At 47.1% G+C, this 25,768-nt stretch overlaps 1 protein-coding gene across 3 annotated transcripts; it reads left to right on the top strand.

Annotated features, from left to right (window-relative positions):
* The first annotated feature begins 13,246 nt into the window (after positions 1–13,246).
* naf1 (nuclear assembly factor 1 homolog (S. cerevisiae)) lies at positions 13,247–25,718 on the top strand. Of its 3 annotated transcripts, none has more exons than XM_056587031.1 (9): positions 13,247–13,387; positions 13,721–14,132; positions 14,607–14,724; positions 14,822–14,915; positions 18,457–18,539; positions 18,776–18,936; positions 19,440–19,491; positions 19,925–20,009; positions 24,950–25,718. In XM_056587031.1, the coding sequence occupies exons 2-9, from the start codon at positions 13,726–13,728 to the stop codon at positions 25,357–25,359; spliced, it is 1,410 nt and encodes a 469-aa protein (XP_056443006.1). In that variant the 5' UTR covers positions 13,247–13,387; positions 13,721–13,725; the 3' UTR covers positions 25,360–25,718. The 3 variants fall into 3 exon arrangements, with proteins under 3 accessions (XP_056443006.1, XP_056443005.1, XP_056443008.1); XM_056587030.1 differs by having other exon boundaries at positions 13,673–14,132; XM_056587033.1 differs by lacking the exon at positions 24,950–25,718 and adding an exon at positions 20,883–21,738 and having other exon boundaries at positions 13,249–13,387; positions 13,673–14,132.
* The last annotated feature ends 50 nt before the right edge of the window (positions 25,719–25,768 follow it).

Here is a 25,768-nt window from a genome sequence, read left to right as displayed (position 1 = left end):
ATTGAACAGAAGAAAATAAGTGCTTGGACTGCAATTGGCAATGCATTCAATGCAAATGAAGATGTCACCACAAGAACAGTACAACAACTGCAGGTGAGTTAATCTTCATTATTAGGCACAAAAATATGTGTTTGTTTCCTGTTGCCTATACCCTGCTTATTTATGGCCTACCCAAATACAATACTCCTGCTGCTTGTAGCATTCACATTGAATGAATATCCTGTTTAAAAGGATAGTAACCTATTTTAAAGGGGCATATGCATGTTAAACATGGTGGTAGAGTAAGATATGTTGCACAAAGGAAAATCCATACCTATATGTGAGGGGGAAAGAAATATAAATGAATGATATCTGCCTTCATAGGTTCTATGGAAGAACATTAAACTGGGATTGCTGTCTGGTATAATAGAGCACCAGCAACCTCTGGATGGTATTCCAGACAATGACCCTTTGGACAGTGAACATGGAGAACTGAGCACAAATGGTAAATATACCTTAGGAAGTAAATTGGTTACAGGACCATATTAGTTGATTTGAGTTTGGAACAGTGGTCTTTTTTTCCAGAGGAAACCAATCAAGAGCCAGTTCACAACGAGCCTGAACCCTCCACATCTGCTATGGCACCCCTGGGAGATGAAGCTGCTATCATCCAACAGAGACCAAAAAAGATAACTATGCATGAAAAGTTAGCCAGAGAATTTCATGAGCGTAAAATGTAATATTTAAAAGAAGAACATGAAATGAAAATGAGAATTCTAGAGGTTGAACTGGATATGAAATTGGGAGAGAGGGCTATGCTCCAAAAAAGAATTCTGCATACCAGTAGCCATGGTGAATATGAGGAATTGTGAAAAATAAAAATAAATGTATTGTCATTTGGCATGTGAGTGTGAGTGAGTATTAATCATCACAAACTACATTTTAACCAGCCTTGGTTCACTCGTTTAATTTTGCTACATTATTGTAATTCTGTACAGAAACAGTATGCAAGCAAAACTATACCATAATGAATACATTCCATATTTAAATGCTGAAGTGCTGCACTGTGAAAGCAGCTCTGTGTGCAAGTCCTCGCTGGTCATTGGCTGCCTCTGCCACCATGGGCACATCTGCATCATCCTGATCTTCCATTGGCAGATCAGGACAGCCATGCTGCTTCAGGTAGTTGTGCAGCACAGCTGTAGCAATGATCACTTTGCAGCATCTTCTTGGCTTGAAACGAAGCGTATTTCGTAAGCACTGGAATCGAGTTTTCCATACTCCAAACATACGCTCGATCATCCCTCTAGTACGGATATGAGCTCTGTTGTACCTTTGCTGCTCAGCTGTTGTGGGATTTAGATGTGGTGTGAATAAATAGTTACTCTGACCATATCCACTATCACCAAGTAGTAGTCCACTATGTTGTCCTCTCTCAAATTGTGCACACAATGAAGAGTTGAGAAAAATCCTTGAATCATGGGTTGCACCTTTCCAACGGGCAACAATGTTTGAAAACTCCAAATTAGGAGTGCATACACCCTGAACATTGATTGAAAAACTGTTCTTACGATTCCTGTATTCCTCTGCATCAGGAGTTGATGGACACTTGATGGGAACATGACATCCGTCTACACAGTCAATCACTCCTGGGAAGTGCCCATATTCATAGAATTGCACTTTATAGTTGGCTTGCCCAGCAGCATCAGGGAACTTGATGTAAAGACTCCTCAGTTCACAAATGGCACTGCAGACTTTGTGAACTATTCTACATACAGTTGGTTCACTGACACCACACAAATCACCAGTTTCACGATGAAAGATTAGAACCTCAAAGTGATCAGAACTTGCAGTTGATTGGACACAGGCCTTCCTCTTTGAGACAGAGAGGAAAGTCTAGGCTCAAGCAAAGTAATTATCTCCAATGCATTTTCCTTGTGCATACGAAAGCGGTCTCGAAAAGTTATTTCATCAAACTGATTCAATGGATCACTCCTATCCAGTATTCGTCTGGCTGGCCTTTGTCGTGCATATTGGTCCTCATTTAGATATTCCAAATAGTCCATGCTCCCAAACAATCCAAGCTCAGTTTCACAAACAGTAGCCTAGCCTACTAAGCGGGAGTTAAACCTGCCTCCTTGGCAGATTAGTTTAAGCTTCGATTCAGTCCAATTTAGTCCTGGAGTAGCTCTAATGCTCAATTTTGCAATCGGCTTTGTTTAATCCAGAACAGGCTTAATCCACGACTATTTTAAGCTACGTCTGTGCAAGTGAATTTCAGTTAAGCCAGCTCAAACAGCATTTTAGTCTGGGACTAGGCTTAAGCCTTGTCTCCGAAACCGGCCCTATATATCTTGTTACAATGAAATACACATATGCACTCCGATACATTAGCACTTTTTTGTATTAGTTGTGCTTTACCAACGCATGCAAGTGCGCACACACACACAAGCACGCACGCACGCACGCACGCACGCACGCACGCACACACGCACACAGGCCCCGAGGAACCCACACACACATACAGGAGTTCATCAACACTATGACGTGTATAAACAGGTATGCACTGCCATCTACTGGTGATATTTAAACTTAAAACTCTTGAGATTTTAATATGACAGTCCAACAACACTAATACATTTTCATCATTCAACAATCCCTTTTCAGAAAACCCTTGAATCATATCATATAATGATAACATTTCAAACTGATATTTGTATGTATAAATAATAAATTAACGGATTTAAATCAATATTAATAAATGGGCACCAGCCCTTGCCCTGCCCACCATGCTCCTGGAGGCGCGGGCTACCTCTCCAATGGCCTTCTCCTTCTGTCGCGTTGCAGAGACAACGCTGAGGTTGTTTGGAACCGGTCTGCAGCCGGTCGTTAGGAATCACTTTTCTGTTGATGACCTTGAAGTGATCCGGACGAGGAGTGTCATACAATCAAGGAACACACACACACACACACACACACACACACACACACACACACACACACACACACACACACACACACACACACACACACACACACACACACACACACACACGGGCATTTCTAGGTTTCTGAAATATCCGGGGCTTAGCTCAGAGGGAAAGGGAAAATGCACGCATAGCGCGCGGCTATTTTTTTTGTATGCTTTATTGTGCAATTTGTTTTTCATAATGCTTTCAATAAATACACAAAATACGCAGTTTATTATAGCTTCAAATTGCGTCCTGACTGCTGTGCTGCTTACCCCCAGACATCTAAAGTTCCTTCAGAGTAAAATTAATACAAGTGAGATAGACCTTACATACACATATATATATATATATATATATATATATATATATATATATATATATATATATATATATATATATATATCAGTGGAGGCTTCTCCATTGAGGAGAGGGAGGAAGATCCCCCCTAACATTGTTGAGAATAAAAAATGTAGATTGCCCAGACTATTGTAATGAATTAATGCCCTTAAATATGACTACTTTATTGCCTTTGAATATATAATGTTCGTTTCCCTGGGTAAAGGGACATTAGCACCCCCTATCGCCTATTGACAATTACTTCAGGGAGGAACGTCCTCCCTTTGCCACCGTTCACTCCCATTAATTTTCCCGAAAGTACTGGCGGCCGGTGGATAACATGGGTTTCAATGGGAGAGAGGAGGAAAATCCTCCTCTGAGTGGGTGGGACCTTAAGGGGTCTGATTTGCGCAAAAATCTATCCGTCTGCGCTATGAACCAATAAGCAGGATCCCTGGATGTTGAGCAGTGTTGCCAGATTGGTCCGATTTCCCACCCAATTGGGCTACTTTTAACCATGTTAGGCTGGAAAGATCATCATTGGGCGGGAAATCTGCCCAATCTGGCAACGCTGTCGATAGCAAACCCGGTCTGCATTGCCGCAGTGTTCAGTCTGAGAGACGCAGAGCAAGTGAAATCCGTGATAGCGAGATCCTAAATGCACAATGGAAACATTGGAAACGGAGGACATTGTTAACGTCTTATTACAAAAAGCATTCCATTCATTCAGTTACAGTGCTAAGTTAGCGACCAAAGAAAGAGGTAGACCACTTCCCAAAATCAAGGTCACCAGAAGTAATGGCAACGTCAGTGTTGTGAGTGCTACATGGTTTGCTAGGTACGCATGACTTACTGGTAGCATTACAAGCAATTGTAACTGAAAATAAACATAGCTAAATAACTTCAGTCAGTGAGGGCAAAAATAGGCCCAATGATAGGCCCAGATTTTTTGATTTACTTTTACAAATCAATAGTAGGCCTGATTTGACTAATATGCTTTGCATCCTTTCCTTCTCAAATTACAGTGATGCCACTGGTGGCTTTGTATACATTTTGTTCACATAACTCCCTCCCTGCTATTTTGTAGTTCACCAAAACACCCTGAAACAACTTGAGTCTCACATTCTTTTGCCACCATACACCAACAGTGCAAGCAGGCCAATGGCAACCAAGCGCGCAGTCCTTCCTCCCTCACTTTAAAAACCACCAGCCGCCACTGATATATATATAAATATATATATATACATATATATATTGTGGTATCCGGCTTGGAGATTGTGCCGGGGTTCAGAGATACTACACGAGGCAACGGTTAGTTTAAGCCGACTTCGGCGTTTATTTCAATGATCAGACAAGACAAGGGTGCGCTTGGGTCTCCGTGAGCCTCAAGCCTCTGCAGTCCATGCGTGTCTCTTCCTCCCCGTGCTCCGGGTCTGTAGCCTCTTATGCCGGCTTCCGCCCTTCCTCCTGCCAGCCGCCAGGTGTCCCCCATCCCGCTGATTGGGGGGACGGTCCCGGTGCTCTCCGTCGCCGGCTGGTGGGTGGCGGCGGTATACCCCGGCCGTCACGGTCCCTCGGGCCCGTGACGGCCGAGGCTTCAGGGGCGGGATGCCACACTCCCCCCTCGTTTGCTTAAGCCCCTGGACTCTGGGGAACCCTCCCAGGCAGGCATCCCGACGTGACAGGGCGTCTGCGTTTGCATGCTCACGGCCCGGTCGGTAGTCCACCCGGAACCGAAAATCCTGGAGAGCCAGGAACCACCGTGTCACCCGGGCGTTTGTATTCTTGGCCCCCGCCATCCACTTCAGGGGGGCGTGGTCGGTGACCAAAGTGAACTCCCTCCCCAGGAGGTAGTAGCGCAACTTCTCCAGGCACCATTTGATGGCCAGGGCCTCCTTCTCCACAGTGGAGTAGTTGCGCTCATTGGGGAGGAGCTTCCGGCTGATGTAAGTTATGGGGTTCTCCTCTCCGGCCCGAACCTGGGACAAGACCCCCCCCGAGTCCCACCTCCGAGGCGTCTGTGTGCACAATCACAGGGAGATTAAAGTCAGGAGTAATTAGCACCGGTTCAGAGCACAGGGCCTCCCGGAGCGTCTTGAACGCCTGGTCCGCCGCCGCCGACCAAGTGACCCGGTCTGGCAAGGCCTTACGGGTCAGGTCATTCATGGGGCTGGCCAGCGTGGCGTACCCGGGAATGAAGCGCTGATAGTAGCCCACCAGCCCCAAGAACGCCTTTACCTGTTTCTTGGTGCTGGGCTGTGGCCAGGCCCGTATGGCGGCTACCTTGCCTTCCTGCGCCCTCACTGTCCCCCTCCCGACCCGGTACCCCAGGTACGTCGTCTCCTCTCTCCCGAGGCGACATTTGGCCGGGTTAGCCGTGAGGCCCGCCTTCCGTAGCTCTCCCAGCACGGCCCTTAGCTGGCGGACGTGGATATCCCAGCTGGGGCTGTAAATTATGATGTCATCAATATACGCCGCCGCGTAGTCCTGGTGGGGCCTCAGGAGCTGGTCCATCATCCGCTGGAAGGTGGCTGGGGCGCCGTGTACCCCGAAAGGGAGGACGGTGTACTGGTAAAGACCGCCCGGGGTGGAGAACGCCGTCTTTTCCCGGGCCGCCCGGGTCAACGGCACCTGCCAGTACCCCTTGGTCAGGTCCAGGGTCGACAGGTACCGCGCCGGGCCCAGGCGCTCGATCAGTCGACCCGGGGCATGGGGTAGGCGTCAAACTCCGACGCCTCGTTCAGCCGCCTGAAGTCGTTGCAGAACCTAAAGGTACCATCTGGCTTGGGCACCAGGACCACCGGGCGCTGCGGGACTCCTCTATCACCCCGAGCTGCAGCATTCGGCGCACCTCGGTCCGTATGGCCTCCCTCCGGGCCTCTGTGATCCTGTAGGGCGGAACCCTTACCCTTATGCCTGGCGCCGTCCGGATGTCGTGGTGGGTGACGGCAGTCCTCCCCGGCAGGTCGGAGAACACGTCCCGATGCTGTAGGACGATCTCGTCCAGGTCGTGTCTCTGGGCCGGGCTGAGGTCCTCCCCCACCGGGACCTCCGGGATCTCCTGCCGGGCCGCCAGGGCCAAGGGAGCGGGGTCGGCGGGTGTCTGCTCCCCCCCCCCTCCACTGCTTCAGGATGTTGATGTGGTATAGCTGTGTCGGCTTCCGCCTCCCTGGCTGGCGGACCCGGTAGTTCACCTCCCCCACGCGTTCCACCACCTCGTAGGGTCCCTGCCACTTGGCCAGGAACCGGCACTCCGCCGTGGGGACTAGAACCAGGACCAGGTCCCCGGGCTGAAAGGTCCTCAGCTGGGCTCCTCGGTTATAGACCCTCGCCTGGGCCTGCTGCGCTTGCTGGAGGTGCCCCCGGACGATGGGCCACACCCGGGCCATGCGGTCACGTACCTGCTCCACGTGATCCACGGTGGTGCGGTGGGGGGACGGCTGGCTCTCCCAGGCCTCCTTTGCGATGTCCAGGATCCCGCGGGGGTCTCCGCCCATGCAACAGCTCGAAGGGGGAGAACCCGGTGGACGCCTGGGGGACCTCCCGTACCGCGAACAGTACCTTTGGGTAGTAGTTGGTCCCAGTTCTTCCCGTCGGCTTGCATGGCCTTCTTGAGCATCTGCTTTAGGGTTTTGTTGAAGCGCTCGACCAGGCCGTCTGTCTGGGGTGGTAAACCGAGGTCCGGAGCTGCTTCACCTGCAGGAGCCTGAGGACCTCCTTCATCACCCGTGACATGAAGCACGACCCCTGATCGGTGAGCACCTCCTTCGCTATTCCCACCCGGCTAAAAAGGAGCATTAGTTCACGGGCGACTGCCTTGGCGGTGGCGGCGCGCAGGGTGAGGGCTAACGGGTGGCATAGTCAACTGGCACCAGGATATAGCGGTGGCCCCGGCTGGTTTTGGGAAGGGGCCCCACGATGTCTAATGCTAAGCGGTCAAAGGGGGTCTCAATGATGGGCATGGGAATGAGGGGGTGTCTAGCGATGGACCGGGAGGCTACCCGCTGGCACTCGGGGCACCCCTGGCAGTGGCGCTCCACATCCCGCTTAACCCCCGGCCAATAGAACCTGGCTAGGACCCGCTCCCGGGTCTTGTCCATGCCTAGGTGGGCCGAGTGTGGGCCATAAAAAGCACCTTACTAACATAGGGACGAGGCACCACTAGCTGTTCCCTCACTCCCCCCCTCCCCGGAGGCTACTCTATACAACAGACCCCCCCTGGTGCTGAAGTGCGGGTGTGGTGTGTGACTCACCGAGTCCCGGGCCTGCCCGTCGTGAACCAGGACGTGGCTCCAGGCGTGCTTGAGGGCCTCATCCTGGAGCTGAGCGTTGGCGAACTGGTCGGGTCGGGTCGAGCCTTCCCCCCCCCCGGGTAAGAAGTCCGAGAACTCAGTGAGGGGGGAGCTCTCCGGGTCTTCCGGTGGGTCTGGCTGCTCGGAGGCTGCGAGGGTCTCCGTGGTGTCGGGGGTAGGTTCCGGTGTCTCGCTCCGGACGGGACCTCTCGCTGTGTGCCCCGGGGTCCCCGGTGGGGAAGGTCCGTTCCCCTCCGATTCCTCGTCCTCCGCCGTCAGCTCTCCCGGGGATGATGGACGCCGGGTGGCCCCGTAGGCCTGCCGAACCCCCCGCGCCCCTCTGCGGGGAGGGCCTCTCCAGCTCCGTAGCTCCCGCGTCGGGTCCCACAGCCGGTGGAAGATCGGGCAGTCCCTCCCGATCAACACGGGGACCGGTAGGTGGGGGACAATCCCCGCCCTGATTGTGAACACCCCGTGTGGGGTGCGGACAACCACGTGGCACGTGGGGTAGGTCCGGGTGTCCCATCGGGTTGGGACCCTCTCCCGTTGTCAGCCACTGCTTCACCAGCCGGCTGTGCTGCGCGACTTGTGTGCGCACAGCTCCCTGCGGGTCAAACCGCCAATCCTGCGCAGTAACAGTTGTATAACAGTAATTATACAAACATTATACCAACATTGCAACAGGCAAGTTTATTCAAACATCATACTAACAAGAACACAATAAGAACAGTAACTAGAACTGCAAGCAGTTATGCAGGGGTCCAAGAAGTGTGCATTTCGCCGGCACAACGCGACAAGAAATGTGCATTTCGCCGGCACAACGCGAAGCATGTGTTCAAAACGCTACCCTGAACCTGTGGATACAAAGGATTTGACTGTGGTAGGAGTAGCGGGAAGTCAGTGTAGCGTTTTCGCGGCGAAATTTTGTAGAAGATATACAATTTCCTTGTTTATTGCGCCCCCTAATGGCGAAATTTTCCGAATTTTTTATCGAACGACATTAAGGTTAGCACCAACATGTTTGTACAATTTGGACTCGATCCGATGTCTAATTTTAGTTTTTTTTGGATTTTTGATTTTCCACGTCAAATTTAGCTAATAAACCAATATTTAAAACGCTGCCGTTTCGTCGTCGAAAGTCGGATCAAAAAACTGTCTGAGGGTTTCTTTGCGTGTGAGTCTGAAGATGTCGTGTGCAAAGTTTGGTGTCGATTGGTCAAGAAATGTGGGAGGAGTAGCGAAAAAACAGTTTAGCGGTTTTCGCGATTTAGCGAAAAATATTCATAGACGCAAATGGGCGTGGCCTAGGCCAAAAGATGCAGCAGACTCCAGTGCATCTGTGTGTATAAGGTTTTGAATGTGGGAGGTTTAACTAATAAAAAAAAAGAGAAATGATTTAACAACACTGAACATACTGAACAGAGGCAGGGGAAAAGGACAGAGGAAGAAGACTTGTCCGTTGTCACAGCATCAAGGTCCGACTGTAGAGATCAAGAAAGGAAGAGGCATGAGGAGAACAACAGAACACTGCTCTCTAGCAGATTGTTTACTGATGTAAACTAAATTGATGCAGTCTTAAAATTATGATTCTAATCCAGGTTTCTATTTTAGGAGAAAGAAATGGCTCATAGTCGTTACTAAAAAAAAAAGCTTTATCATCGGCACTAGTGAGGATTAGAAAAAAACACACTCTGTAAGTAACATACTTATGTAAAACATTCACGCATTTCTTTTTTTTACATTAGCTCACTAAAACTCTAACTAGCGCAAAAAACAAAAGCCTTACCTCCAACAGCTGGTGTTATCGTTGCGGGACAAGGGAAGTGCTTTAGAAACTGCCGTAAAGCAGTACCTCTGACAGTATTACAGTGTGTGACGTCATCGCATGTTTTTAACGCCTTTTTAGAACAGATACGTGACCTTAAAAAATGCAATATTCAGCTGAGTTTATTATCTTAGCCCCACCCTTTGATAGCAACTTTAAAATTACTTGACAAAAAATGACATCATGAGAAAAGTGGATTCTGAGGATAAAACCCCGTTGGCCCCCATTCATTCTGGACTCGCCTACGAGCGCCCCGCGTGGTCAAAGATTATTACTGCAACCAGTCCAGAAAACCGAAAATAACCCGCGAGTGCCAGTTCTCCTCATATTAGACATTCTCTGCTACGGGGCTGTTTCCCAAAGTGAAGGCTGCAGCCTTGCTAGGACGCGTCCTTGCTAGTCGCGTCCTATGGAGATGAGACTAGAGTGCTAGCTCGAGTGCTTCCTAGCGTTTGTAACGTCTGACTTTGGGAACGACTTGGTAGTGTGGAAGCGCTTCCGCTTCCGCTTTTTAATACTGCGTGTCCGCTTGTAAACACATGTGCGCTTATGAATAAAACATGGCAGCAATCAAGCTGATCGATATTTATTTGACTTTTGTCTATTATGAATGCGGTCATGTCTCCTTCGCATGGAGCCTCTTTGGGGAAGTCACAAAAGCTTTGTTGTGGTTGATCGAATTGTCTTTATTAAAAGGAAAATCCATTCAATTTTTATAAAACTAAGTGAAATTGTCTGAGAACTTAATTCATGCATCACATTTACAGTACGGTTGATTACTATTATGCAGGGGGAAAAAGACAAAGAAAGAGATGATAAACGTGTATTTATTTGGATATATGATCTGATTCATTCATTCATATATGCCTACAATCTACCAGTGCTTTGAACACATAAGTATATCATATAAAATAAAATGATATACGTTCATTAAAAATTACAAACATTGCAAATGATCGGTTGTGCATTAATTTTACAACATTGGATAGTGGCACTATCCCTTCCACCGGCAAACAAATGTTTGTGCACCACCCTAAGGCGCACAAAAGCCTCCGTTTGCTGGGCTGACCCTAAAAAAAACGTAAAACATAAATAGGTATACATAAATAATGTAATCTTGTGAGCGAGTAAATTGACATTGGTGACAGTGGTGTTTAACACCAGCTACGTCCATGCAAAATATAGCAACGTATCATTAAGTTGCAAAAACGTTTGAAAAGTGGCACAGGCCTTTAGGCTTGATTATTTGCATTAACATGATGAATCTATAAAAAGCAATACGGCACAAAATATTTCTGAAAACTAATATAACTTCACTTCGTTTGAACGTGTACTTCTCTGCCATTTTCAAGAACCCGCCCAGTGAACGCAGAGGATTGTGGGTAGTATTGGCTCGTCTAGGATGCAGCGATGCATCCTTGAAAAATCTCGGAATTCTCAAAAACGAAGGACCCGAAAAGGGGGCGTATTTCGAGTGTCCTCAACATTGGAACAGTGCTTGTCGGCGTTCGATGACGTAGCGTCCTTAAAAGGGCGGCCGTTGAGCATGCTTCCTTGACATTGGGAAACAGCCCGGAGCCGTTTCTCAATTCCTAGCACGCGTACTACGGACTCGATGACTTGCAAGCACGTACTTGGCAAGTCCGTACTTCAAGCACAGACTTGCGAGCACGCGGGTACGTACCTGCAATTGGAACAGCAGCGGACTCGATGACGTATCCACCTCTGCTCGTCCGTTAACTGTGCTACGGCCTCATTTAGGCATGCTGAACAATATAAACAAATGATATAAAACAAAATCCCAGCCTCTTTCATTTTCAATTAGTAGGCTATGTAAATATTCTGAATGAATAAAAATTGAAAAGATATGCGTGTCCTGTCATGTGTATAAGCTATACACACGTGTATTGTCCGCCATCGTACTGCTGCGAGTGCGAAATGAATCCTGGGATTTATAGCGATTGCAAGCACACACGAGCCACCTCCGATGCATGCTCGGTGAAACGGCGAGATCGAGCCCGCATCAAGAACACTTCCGGGTTTTACGACAGTACTCGCTTGATGCGTGCTTCGAATTGGAACAGTGCTCGGGCAACGACTGATGACGTTTCACGAGTCCACGAGCACACGAGCACGCACAAGTACGCGAATTGAGAAACGGCCCGGGTGTCCTTCGATCCACACTTCACGATTAGCCCGTTTTGAGTACGGCATCCGGGTCCTTGAAGTATACTTCTTTTCGCCGGATCTGAATTGGAACGTACTGTGTACTCAAATTTTAAGTGCGGACAGTACGGGTATTGGAACACGGGTTACATGGGGTTTTGTCTGAAGACTTTTAGACTCCGATTAGGCACTGAGCCTCTCTATTTTTCTAACACTATGTTTTTGTCTCCGCCAAACAGTTTGTGAACTTTCACAGCATTCAATTTTTTCTATTAATATCATAGTTTTCAAATTCCATCCGAAACAATGGGTCAGAGGCGGAGCGGCCATCGGGACGATCGGGGGGTTTCCCGGTGGGCCGGTGTGAGTAGATTCGGCCGCCAGATCGACGCGGGGTCCTGCGCTTACAGATGACGTATCGACACTTGACGTATCCATAGACATCTTATAGGTAGACGGAGCACCGAATGCTACCGCCTACTGGCGCTGACGAGACGCGGGGCCGCCATCTTGGAGTGGTCATCCGCTCCCCTCAGTGTAATCCGTTTGGCTGGAGCAATGAACTGTCAGCGCATTTAATTAATCATACCTCACTGAATACCACAGATTTTCATGCGTTTTTTTGTCGTACGTGTAGCTATGATAAAGGCCACATGGTTTGGCGTGTTTTATTATTCAATACTAATTATACCAATAGTACGGTAATCTTGCTTGTGAAAAGTAATCCCCCGATTCCTATTATGGATTGTCCGCCGATTTGAGCAGGAATACGCTGAACAACAGCCCGGCATCCTGTTTCTGCTGCTGTTGCTGCTCCCGGTTGACCACTCCAAGATGGCGGCCGTATTTCTCGCTTCCCAGCAGCCAATGCTCCGTCTATCTATAAGATGTCTATGGACGTATCTACACAAGCCAACGGACAAACCCGGAAGGGTTGTTTATAAACGGGGCTCAATCATGGACATAAAAAGAAGGCTCAATCCGTTTTAGTTTAGATTTCATTGAACGCAGCCCGTTCTTTCGCACAACAAAGCCATTGGAAACACGTCTAAAAGTACTGATGAACGCATATCTAACCCAGTTCCTGTTAGGGACTCTTATTCTGAAGGAGGAGAACGGAAGTGTCTGCGTGTGGGTCGCTGTTTTGACTCCGTGTTGGGAGCGCTGGAAATAAAGTGGATCGCCCAGTTCAGTGAAGGGAGCAGGGGCGGCTGGTGAATTGTATTATAGGGGGGGCAGAAAGTTTGCAAACCAAACCCCCGTAGGGGGGTCTGTGCCCCTCCTCCCCCCGAAGATTTTTTTGTGTTTTTCATATAAAAACGAAGCATTCTGGTGCATTCTGACAAAATAATAAAGGCAAAATAGAACATTTCACTTTGAAATGTACTTTGGGCCGCGGTGCGAGGGCACCCCCTAGGAGCCCAATACTGCGCCCAGTTCCCACTTGCCGTGCGAATGAGCAATCACGAAATGCTTGTCTTCCATATTTGAACTGTTTCACAAGAAATAAGTCAAATATAATAATGCATCACTGTGCAATGATATAATGTTTGGAAAAAACATTTGGAGAGCATCATTTGCACTAATATAAGTTTGTCTTTGCACTCTCTACCTCCACTCTGCCGCCCTCTAGCGAAGACGACTGGAACTCCGTGAGCATGACACCGCCCATCAGATCTGCGCAAACCAGGAACAATACTACATAGCATAGCACATGTTTGAAGCTTGAAGCATCCGTGGCTGCAGACTGTCTAGTTGCATGGCATGGACTTGAATTATAATCTGTTTACTAGTAGCGTCGGTGACAGGTCAAGCAGGTACGTAAACGCAAAACATACATACATTTGTCAACTCAGTTCAGTCTTTAATATTGGCGTACTATTGTACGTATAAAAAAACGAGTTTGAGAATGAAAATAAGTCCATACTACGAGCCATGCTGGTTTGTTTGGATGCATGAATCTTTTCGATATTGCTCAATCCTGGGCTACATAATAGACAAAACATGCCAGTTCGAATATGTATTTAACTGATTGAAGGAAGTGGTCATTTGCCATGTCGTTCGCTTTGTTTTAAGTTAAACAACTCAAACTATGTATCTAGCGTTACGCCTGTCGTCTTGTTGATGCCGTGGGGTTCTGTGGTCTCAAGTCGAAATGGCCGGTAAGGACTCATCAGAGGTCGGAGAACAACCCACACAGCCCGCAGAGCAGCCCCCACGGCCCGCAGAGCAGCTCCCACAGTCGGCAGAGCAGCTCCCACAGTCCGCCGAGCAGCTCCCACAGTCCGCCGAGCAGCTCCCACAGTCCGCAGAGCAGCTCCAACAACCCGCAGAGCTTGAGGAAGAGATGGACACTAAGGCAGCAACGCAGTCGGAGACCCTCCACGCTGCTCATGGGAATACACACCCACCAAAAGAAGTGGACCCAAAGCCCGCAGGGGAGTCCCAGGCTCCAGGGGAAGCCAGCGCCAAGGGGGACGTGTGTATGGACGGGGATCAGTGGACCGAGGACAGGCGGGCTGCCCCGGCGGGCCCTGGAGACGGTTCAGAGGACTCGGACAGGTAACTGGCTGTTTCACACATATCCTTCTTTGAGCCCCAAGGGAGGACCAAGTTTTCTAAACCATAAGCACATTCTGGACTAAAGTTATAGCCGCCTTGAAGATTGTGTACTATTCAATCAATTGTTTAGTAACTGTATTTTGTTAAAGGTTACATCAGTGATTCTAGGCCGAAACATAAATGATCATATTCATCTGTTCTTTCCTCACGATCCACTAGCTGCCCGCCCCATATGCAGGACGTCAAAAAAAGGCAGCCTATGCTCCGAGATCGTAGACAAAAACAATACACCGAACCGACAAGGGTTAGGTCTTGTGGGGTTTTGGGGTTTTGCGCTGCGATCATGATAGTTTTTACGGGATGCACGAAACATGGAAGGGAGGTTTAGAATCTCGCTTCAGATACCAACAGTAGTGACATCCCCCAACATCGCTGATACAACCTTTAAGACTTTTGTATGACTTTATTTTACAGCTCTTCCTCCTCGTCCTCCGCTGCCTCCCCTCCCTGTGTTCGGATGTTGGATGAGGAGGATGATGAAGGCTTTAGCCAACAGGCTCAAATCAAAACACGAGATGAGGTTCTGCTTGAGGTAAAAAAAATATATATACAAACTGATTAATCTAAAACACTGAGCCTGTTCAGTCATATCATTTTTAATCATTTTCTGTATGTGTGATCGTTCCTAGGAACTTCCAGCTGTGGAGGAACTGTGTGTGTCCTTACCAGAGTCTGCAGAAATCCAGCCAATCGGAACGGTCACCAGTGTTATTCAGCAGCTCAGTGAGTACACCGACTAGCCAGCCACCTCTCTACGTAACGCCAGCTCCCCCCTGTGCCTCCACGACAGGAGACATCGTGCCATCCTTTGGTATGCATAAAAACATATCCCTTATAGTGTTGTCAAAAATATCGCTTTTTCGATAAATTCGAAATAAATCTCGCTTTCTACCCTCTTCTCTCGTACCCTAGCTGAGAGTTGATGTGTCCCTGAGCAAGACACTTAACCCTGTCGCCTTGCATGGTTGACTCTGCCGTCGGTGTGCCACGGCGCCAACTGAGCTCGCCTTTGGAATAGACGCCTGGCTACCGCGCGAGTCTGAAGGAAACTCTTAACGTCAATTGGATGTAGGGGCTTAGGCCTGCGGTATAAACGGTATAGAAAGTACACCAGTGTGAATTTGCGCTACAGTATGGATTTCGACGTTACCGTGTGACCGGTAGACAGTGTTGTGTGTAACGCGTAACAAAGTAAGTAACACGTCAATACAGTAACCTTTAAAGTTACGCGCAACTACTGAAAATATGGAAAGTACTCCTGCGTGCTCGCGTAATAGTCTCATTCCACACCGTACACAAACTATACATGATAAACCTTTTGTGTTTTTTGTCCTAAAAGTATGTATTGATTGCATTAAACCACCATAAACAGATAATCCAGTGTCTTAACCCAATTTTTCTACTAAACATGGTGTTTAAATTCAATGACTAAGAAGGTTTCTGAGGAAATAGGCAAGGTCCCCTTGCTGCCTTAAATCAGAACAAATGTTCTTCAGCGCTATCTGGTGGGCATATGGTGTATTTGCGAGTGTTTGGCTTTGTGTCATATTAAATATCTTTCGATGGGGGCCAAGTGTCAAAATTACCAGTCCCTGTTAGTGCTGAAAATAACCAACTGATAATTATTTCAGGTGAAAATGTAATCGTCAATTTATTCTCTGTTCTAGCTTTATCCACTCTAACTAATTAATTGACATTGAATATTCCACTTGAACAGCAACCTATCTTTTGGAACCAAGATGATAGGGGTGTAAATCTCTGGTTTCATCACGATACGATATTATATCGATTCATTGGACAACGATACGATATTTGCCGACATCAAAAGTCTGCCGCGATACGATACGATTTGATTCAGGGGCATGCGATCGATATGAGACGATATCATATGCCAATTTAACACAACCTCTTACAATCACATCAACTCACATCAACTTAATTATAATTTCATCATTTTATTTCTTTGCTCTTCCGGATATTTAAAACAAAAACAATCCATTTTTAATACAAATAATAAAGTGCCACATAATTGCATTTAAGTGCCAAAGGTTTTTTATGGCTTAAATTAAAGAGCCTGTAATGATCTTTCATTTTGAACGTAGACCATTCCCAACCGATCTGTGTGGATAGGATAGTTTTCTTCTAAAAACAAAACATCCCTCGGAATCATCTTGGCTGTAAAGATAAGCCGTCCGTGTTGCCAGATTGGGCACGTTTTTCAGCCCGATTTGGCTACTTTTAATCACGTTAGGCTGAAGAAACGGGACGTATGCCCAATCTGGCTACACAAAACGAAACTAGACATCCTCGCGCTCACACATGTGCTCGCTGTTGCCTCATTTAACCGGTGAATGGATACGAGCGGCTTGGCGCTTTGCGCAGAAATAGTTTCACAAACACCTGCGAAAGGAGATATATAATAATAAAAGCGTGTAATACAGCGATATGCATCGATGTTTGGGCGTTGCATCGATGCAGCTGGATCGTTCGCCAATCAATCGATGTATCGATCTACATCGATGTATCGTTACACGCCTACAAGATGACATATTATGGCCCTTGTAGTTATGGGGATAAACTCTATTTATTTTTGGGATGTTTACCCTGTGGTATTGAAAAAGGTATCGATATTGTATTTCAAAGTTAGAAAATCAAGTATCGTGATAACACTAATCCCCAATTAGGGATCGACCGATACAGATTTTTTAGGGCCGATACGATACCGATATTTTTTCATCAGTCTTAGCCGATACGCCGATACCGATTTTCTTGAGCCGATACTGCTTTTGCTCTCTCAATCATAAAAATTACACTGATAACAAATGTTACAAGTCTCAATTTAAAAAAAGTAACATTTATTGAACTTCAATATAAAAAACAATATTTAACAAATAGTAAAAACAGGTGAGGTAGAACAAGTAGATGAACAATATTTAACAAATATTAAAAACAGGTGAGTTAGAACAAGTTAAAAAAAAAAATATATTTAAGCAATAGATCACGCCAGGCCACAGTGGTATAATGAGCACATGCCACTGACTGAAGTGATCTATTGCTTTTATACAACGGTTACTGTTATGGCGAAACGAAAGTCATAGACGCACTACATTTAAAAAGAAACCAAGAAAGTCAAAAAAGTAGTCCCTCATGGCTGCCGCTATGCATCGACGGTCGCTATGCAACACACTTTAGCGTCCCTCCGAGAGAAGGCTCCGATAGAGCGGTTCGCCGGCAATTTATCCTATGGAGCAGTTCACTCGCCGTGTGCCTAAGCTTTCGATAGTCTCTCCATCGCCTTGCTCACTCCCGGAGTAACAACATTTACACCCTCTCCATCATCCAACATATGTTTTACTTTGTAACTGTTTCTACTTCCAGCCGCGGAGTGATATGCAAACTTTCACAAAATGATCGGGCGTCATAGCAGTTATGTATACGCTCATTATACAACAGTTGGGAACCAATCAGATCGCTGGATTTAGGTCCCCCGTTGTATAAATATATATATATATATATATATATATATATATATATATATATATATATATATATATATATATATATATATATAAATATATATATATATATATCGGCGAAAATCAGCCGCGCGTCGGCCGATACCGATACACGTAAAAACCGCGAATATCGGCCAATAATATCGGCCGACCGATATATCGGTCGATCCCTATCGCCAATATTTTATCCACTATATTGATTATTAAGCTGAGAGAGGGCAATGAATTGTAGCGTTATCCTGGTCCACCCCAAGGCAACTTCTGTTCTTCCTGTATGTTGGTTTACAGCCCAGTAGAAAGAGAAATTAAAACATAACAAGAAATACAATAAAGTCCTCTTCCAGACAGCAACGCTCGGCCTAGAGCGAAAATGGAAGCTGGACTTTATTGTGTGTTTTGTACACGCTGATAAAAACTTAAGCTCTGTGCTCATAACAAAAACTTTGGTTTCTGGACAAACCATTAACCAAAACATGATGGAAACTTCCTCTTTGGGAAATTCCTCCATCTCTCGCAAGTAAATCAATGCTAAATGCTACTGCGATTACACACGCGTTAGCGCATGTACTCGTGAGCTCCACTGTGTACTTGCTCGCTCCATTGTGTGTTCCCCTTGTGCGCTCCTCCGTTGACATGCGTCAGCCAGCGTAGTGTTGTTATGGGCGGCACCACAGATCATCCGTCCATTTGATGTTGGGCCGTTACCCCCAACAAGTGGCTAAATCCTTTTTTTGTTTTTTTATCATTAGTGATAGTCCAATCACTGAAGGGAACTCCTCCGTTGACGGAGGACAGCATCATCTTCACTTCGGACCGGCTGGCAGTAGGCAAGGTGAGCATCCCGCCGCGGGGGACACAGCATGGACACTGGGACTATAGAGTCTTGCCTCCATCTGTGAGGAATGTCCTCAGTTTACGTTGCATCACACAATAAGAAGACGCTGTTATCAAAATTGTCAAATGAACTTTGTTTGGGTGCCACCAAATGAAAAGGTGAAAGTCTTGAGCCCTGTATAAGACCTGCATATTATCATCAGGCTAACTGCCTTGTGCTTTCCCCTTTCCCAGGTGTTTGAGGTGTTTGGCCCGGTCACCACTCCCTATTACGTGCTCCGCTTTAACTCTGAGGAAGAGATTGTTACAAAGGGGCTGGTGGTGGGCTGCACGGTCTTCTACACACCAGAACACAAAGAATACACCGGATACGTGCTCACCAAACACCTCCAAAAGTAAGTATAGGCCCTCAGACAACCACTCAATTGACCTGAAGGGTACTTGAGATTTCAGCTGTTTCAATGGTCCAATCAGGGTTTCAGTTAGCCAGCATTAACCGGCCAATAGCTGACTAGAATTAAGATCGGCTGGTAAAAAAATAAATCGTAACGCTTATCTTAATCTTGACCCTAACCCTTTCTCAGGGTGAATTGTCAGTGAATGTGTTGGTGCGTGGCTTACTGAATGCATCACTCCTCCTGCTCTACTGTCACACTCTCGCTGCTATTAAGAAGAAAACCTTGGGGCTGATAGGCTACAGGGGCTTTCACACTGAGACAAATTTTATATATCTGGTTTGGTTCGCAACAGTATGAATGTGATCCGACCCAGCAATAGGAAGCATTTTTTTGGGGGGGGGGCGCGCGCGCAATTAACACTTTTACAGCAAACGCTAAATAATTATAGTCAGCCAGGTATGCTGCAGCCTACGTGAACTTTTTTTTTTTCTTTTTCTCAGTCTCAAAGGATCTGACGCGTCTTGGAAAAACGACCAGGAGCCCCCCCCAGAGGTACACACCAACACAGACGAGCTGTAGTCCCTGAACAGGACTCTGGAACCAGGTTGGCCTCCAGTCTATGGAGCTAACGCATAATGAGGGCACAGCCTCATACCTATTCACACCCTCCCATCTAGAACTAGGTTGAGTGCCCCCCCCCCCCATTCTATGGAGTTGTCTGTCAGCTAACGGTCGATGGAAATGCACATTCATTTTAGTCTTAGTTTTCTCCCCCAAATAAACCGACCTGTCATCTTTGGGAATCGCAAACTTTCTTAAACCACCATTGATTTGCAAAAATAAATGTCCCAAACGTTAATGTATTGAAGAACATCATGAAGAATACAGAGCTGTGCCTGGCTGAAGAACCTTTGATGCAGTGGAAATGCTCTTTCTGCCTCTGGTCTGCTCATCATATCTCTGTTGTGTTCTTCTCCCTTTGCAGTCCTTGGATTACAGTGACGATGAAGAGGAACAGGATGCTAAGAAAAAGAAAAGACAGGGCAGCAAGAAGAAGAAGAATGAAAACGGTGGGTTAGCACACGCACTCACACACGCATAGCCACAACATTAAAGTACCTCCCAGATGTCGCTATATATTGGCAGTCTGATTCTTCATTGTGCATCCAGAAGGTAAGGTCCTTTGGTTAGCATTTGCTTTCTGTTAGCCTTCTCCATCGACTCGCAGAGTTACAGTAGCTCCTGTTCATTTGAAGGAATACACTTCAAATAACTTCCCAAAGATTTCCAATCGGTTCCAACTTTGCGCTCTTTTTCTGGTGCTGTGATTATTTGGTTCTATCTGGTGCACCGCTGACAAGTTACCCTCCTCAGTGTAGACGACCCGACAGAAGCAGCTGATAATATAACTGACGGGTTACCCTCCTCAGTGTAGACGACCAGACAGAAGTTTTAAGTCCTGAATTCCAAGTCAAAGTGGAGTCTTTTGTTGGTTAATCAAGCACGTCTCAGGGTCTCTAGTCATGTGGTTTGAGTCCCCACCTCCACCTCATGTGCATACTGGCTCTCACAAGAGGATGCAGGTCCAAACAGACCACCTAATAATGCTGCTTTCACTTGGACATGGATATTACCCACCAAAATGTATATATTTAAAACAGGGAAATTGCAAAAGCTATGCATCAAAATTATTTTCAAACCTTAAAAGGGGTTTCAAGAGAAAATATTTTATCAATGCCTGCGTCACAATTGTAAAAAATAAATATATTTTGCATCCATGCCTTCTTCTATGTGATACCCCAGTAAAACACTTGATTGGTGAATAACATTCCATGGTCTGCATTACGTAAGGAATGAGCCACCCGATAATGGACTCTTGGGCAGGGATGCAGATGAGGGGAAGCTGCGCTTGCTTACCAACCTTGTCTCACAATTTCCACTAGTGGACCTCCCATCATGAGGATCACTGTGGTAGTAGAGGACTAACCACTAGTGGAGGACATCCCATCATGAGGATCACTGTGGTAGTAGAGGACTAACCACTAGTGGAGGACCTCCCATCATGAGGATCACTGTGGTAGTAGAGGACTAACCACTAGTGGAGGACATCCCATCATGAGGATCACTGGTAGTAGAGGACTAACCACTAGTGGAGGACCTCCCATCATGAGGATCACTGGTAGTAGAGGACTAAGCACTAGTGGAGGACCTCCCATCATGAGGATCACTGTGGTAGTAGAGGACTAACCACTACTGGAGGACCTCCCATCATGAGGATCACTGGTAGTAGAGGACTAACCACTAGTGGAGGACCTCCCATCATGAGGATCACTGTGGTAGTAGAGGACTAACCACTAGTGGAGGACCTCCCATCATGAGGATCACTGGTAGTAGAGGACTAACCACTAGTGGAGGACCTCCCATCATGAGGATCACTGGTAGTAGTAGAGGACTAACCATTAGTGGAGGACCTCCGATCATGAGGATCACTGGTAATAGAGGACTAACCACTAGTGGAGGACCTCCCATCATGAGGATCACTGGTAGTAGAGGACTAACCACTACTGGAGGACCTCCCATCATGAGGATCACTGGTAGTAGAGGACTAACCACTAGTGGAGGACCTCCCATCATGAGGATCACTGGTAGTAGAGGACTAACCACTAGTGCAGTGGTTCCCAAACTGTGTGCCGTGAGGCAAGTCCGAGTGTGGCCGCGGCACACTGGTGTGCCGTGAGGCAAGTCCGAGTGTGGCCGCGGCACACTGGTGTGCCGTGAGGCAAGTCCGAGTGTGGCCGCGGCACACTGGTGTGCCGTGAGGCAAGTCCGAGTGTGGCCGCGGCACACTGGTGTGCCGTGAGGCAAGTCCGAGTGTGGCCGCGGCACACTGGTGTGCCGTGAGGCAAGTCCGAGTGTGCCGCGGGATTTTGTGACAACCATAGCCTACTGCAATATAGCATACAACTATACAAAAATAATTATTTTAATTTACTATATACTACTTTGAATGCACTCATTCCATAATACAGAGGCAAACTCTTTATCTAAAAACTATTTAAAAAATCCTCAAAGAGGATCCCACATTTCGCTGTTCGCGCAGTTGCGCAGGTGGGAATTTAATTTAGACTGTGACACATCAAAGGCAGTAGGTCAACACAACATTAAAACATAAACAAGAGGGAAAATGGAGCGCTTTCTCGTGCGGAGCAAACCACCAACCACCAGTGCAGAGACTGCCGAGTCCGACAACCCACCGAAAGAAAAGCGGGATCAGCACAGCTGATCCCGCTGGCATCAGCTGCGCCAAAGGCAGCCAGTGAGCGTGCTATATATGCCGAACACCTTCAGACCTTAAAAGAGAGGTTTGAGCGCTATTTTCCACGTGTGGCGGACATCGAGGACAATGACTGGATCCGAGACCCATTCAACCAGGAGTCCGAGTCCTCAACCGAGAAGCTCACTATGAAGGAGAGAGAGGAGAGCGCAGAGCTCCGTGCGGACCGCACGCTGAAACTGAAATTTAGTGAGCTCACACTCGATCAGTTTTGGTTGGTTTGTGCATCAGAATATCCAACCATCTCCCACCACGCTATCGACCAACTTCTTCATTTCCCTACCACCTACCTGTGTGAGTTGGCGTTCTCCACTCTTGTTTACATGAAGAACAAGACCAGGTCACGGCTCTCTGTTGAGCAGGACTTGCGAGTGGCCCTCTCCTCCGTGCCACCAAGGATTAAAAAAATCTGTGCGCCCCGACAGGCACATGTGTCCCACTGAATTGTTAGTAGGCAGAATATTTACAAAAAGAGCCTGATTCTAAATGGGTCAGATTCAGGACCATGCAGCTTTCTCATGGACAGTTCTCTGCTGCATTTCTGTTTCCTTTGCCTCGCCTGTCTGGTTGAAATGGGTGTGTTTGATTAAGCCCAATTTGATAAAGTTTAAATATTTTTGTGAAGTATTTTGTTAATAAATATTTCATGAGTAGAATAGTTGTCTTTGTCACATCTTATTTGGCATTAGTAAATAATTATAAACTTAATAGATAAACAGATATTAGTGATAACACGTGTTATAAGGCTATTTTGCACAATAGGTGTGCCTTGACATTTTAATTTGTCCTTTGGTGTGCCTTGGGCACAAAAAGTTTGGGAACCACTGCCATAGAGTGGACCTCCCATCATGAGGATCACTGGTAATAGAGGACTAACCACTAGTGGAGGACCTCCCATCATGAGGATCACTGGTAGTAGAGGACTAACCACTACTGGAGGACCTCCCATCATGAGGATCACTGGTAGTAGAGGACTAACCACTAGTGGAGGACCTCCCATCATGAGGATCACTGGTAGTAGAGGACTAACCACTAGTGCAGTGGTTCCCAAACTGTGTGCCGTGAGGCAAGTCCGAGTGTGGCCGCGGCACACTGGTGTGCCGTGAGGCAAGTCCGAGTGTGGCCGCGGCACACTGGTGTGCCGTGAGGCAAGTCCGAGTGTGGCCGCGGCACACTGGTGTGCCGTGAGGCAAGTCCGAGTGTGCCGCGGGATTTTGTGACAACCATAGCCTACTGCAATATAGCATACAACTATACAAAAATAATTATTTTAATTTACTATATACTACTTTGAATGCACTCATTCCATAATACAGAGGCAAACTCTTTATCTAAAAACTATTTAAAAAATCCTCAAAGAGGATCCCACATTTCGCTGTTCGCGCAGTTGCGCAGGTGGGAATTTAATTTAGACTGTGACACATCAAAGGCAGTAGGTCAACACAACATTAAAACATAAACAAGAGGGAAAATGGAGCGCTTTCTCGTGCGGAGCAAACCACCAACCACCAGTGCAGAGACTGCCGAGTCCGACAACCCACCGAAAGAAAAGCGGGATCAGCACAGCTGATCCCGCTGGCATCAGCTGCGCCAAAGGCAGCCAGTGAGCGTGCTATATATGCCGAACACCTTCAGACCTTAAAAGAGAGGTTTGAGCGCTATTTTCCACGTGTGGCGGACATCGAGGACAATGACTGGATCCGAGACCCATTCAACCAGGAGTCCGAGTCCTCAACCGAGAAGCTCACTATGAAGGAGAGAGAGGAGAGCGCAGAGCTCCGTGCGGACCGCACGCTGAAACTGAAATTTAGTGAGCTCACACTCGATCAGTTTTGGTTGGTTTGTGCATCAGAATATCCAACCATCTCCCACCACGCTATCGACCAACTTCTTCATTTCCCTACCACCTACCTGTGTGAGTTGGCGTTCTCCACTCTTGTTTACATGAAGAACAAGACCAGGTCACGGCTCTCTGTTGAGCAGGACTTGCGAGTGGCCCTCTCCTCCGTGCCACCAAGGATTAAAAAAATCTGTGCGCCCCGACAGGCACATGTGTCCCACTGAATTGTTAGTAGGCAGAATATTTACAAAAAGAGCCTGATTCTAAATGGGTCAGATTCAGGACCATGCAGCTTTCTCATGGACAGTTCTCTGCTGCATTTCTGTTTCCTTTGCCTCGCCTGTCTGGTTGAAATGGGTGTGTTTGATTAAGCCCAATTTGATAAAGTTTAAATATTTTTGTGAAGTATTTTGTTAATAAATATTTCATGAGTAGAATAGTTGTCTTTGTCACATCTTATTTGGCATTAGTAAATAATTATAAACTTAATAGATAAACAGATATTAGTGATAACACGTGTTATAAGGCTATTTTGCACAATAGGTGTGCCTTGACATTTTAATTTGTCCTTTGGTGTGCCTTGGGCACAAAAAGTTTGGGAACCACTGCCATAGAGTGGACCTCCCATCATGAGGATCATTGGTAGTAGTAGAGGACTAACCATTAGTGGAGGACCTCCCATCATGGGGATCACTGGTAATAGAGGACTAACCATTAGTGGAGGACCTCCGATCATGGGGATCACTGGTAGTACAGGACTAACCACTAGTGGACCTCCCATCATGAGGATCACTGGTAGTAGTAGAGGACTAACACATGTGATGCCCCTCCTCCAGAGACAAGCCACCAGGCCCACCGCGCTGTGGCCGCCGCACCCCAGGACCAGCAGCCAGGGCCCAACTACCGGCCCTTCCCTCAGAGGCCCCGCGGAGCAGCACCTCACCGCTACAGGCACCAGGGCCCCATGCATCCCCACCGGGCCACGTACCAACACCCCGGCCACCACCCCCACGCATATCCCCCGCCGCCCTGCCCCTACCCTCCCCCAATGGGGCCGTTCTCTCCGCATAACTACCCTCTCTACCCTCCTCCTCCTCACCACCAACACCTTCCTCCTCCTCACCACCACGCCTCCTCCGCCTACGGCCCTCCCCAGCTTCCCCCACCATGGCCCCCGGGTCTCCACGCGGGTCTCCACTTCCCTCCCCCTCCGCCGCCGCCTCCCCCTCCCCCTCCCCCCCACTGATTGAACAACAAGATGAACTCTTCTAGGTCACATGGACACCGTTAACCAGTGGCAAAAGATCTCGCTGGTTTTTCTTTTTTTCTATTTTTATTACGCTGGTCAATCCTGTCTCCTCATGTTAAAATATGAGCCGAATTTCATTGTAGTCTTCAGTTTCCAAGTAAAACGTTCCTAAATTCCACATGTTTTCTGATTGAAGTTTAACAGAAAATGGCCTTGTTCGTCTTGAAGCCCTCATCTAAATGTATTTGTAGTGTTGAACCACAACCAAGAGAACCTCTTTTTGTAGATGTGTATTTGTCTGAAAGGTGACCTTTCTCACAGTAAATAAATGTAATCTTCTATGAAATGTTGGTTCTTCCTCTTTTGACACTTCCCATCCACTGTTTGTTGTTCCGTTTTTACATAA

Source organism: Gadus chalcogrammus, chromosome 3 (genome assembly GCF_026213295.1).
Source record: "Gadus chalcogrammus isolate NIFS_2021 chromosome 3, NIFS_Gcha_1.0, whole genome shotgun sequence".
NCBI lineage: Eukaryota > Metazoa > Chordata > Actinopteri > Gadiformes > Gadidae > Gadus > Gadus chalcogrammus.
The sequence above is the reverse complement of the archived record's forward strand: the minus strand, read 5'-3'. Positions and strand labels throughout refer to the sequence as shown.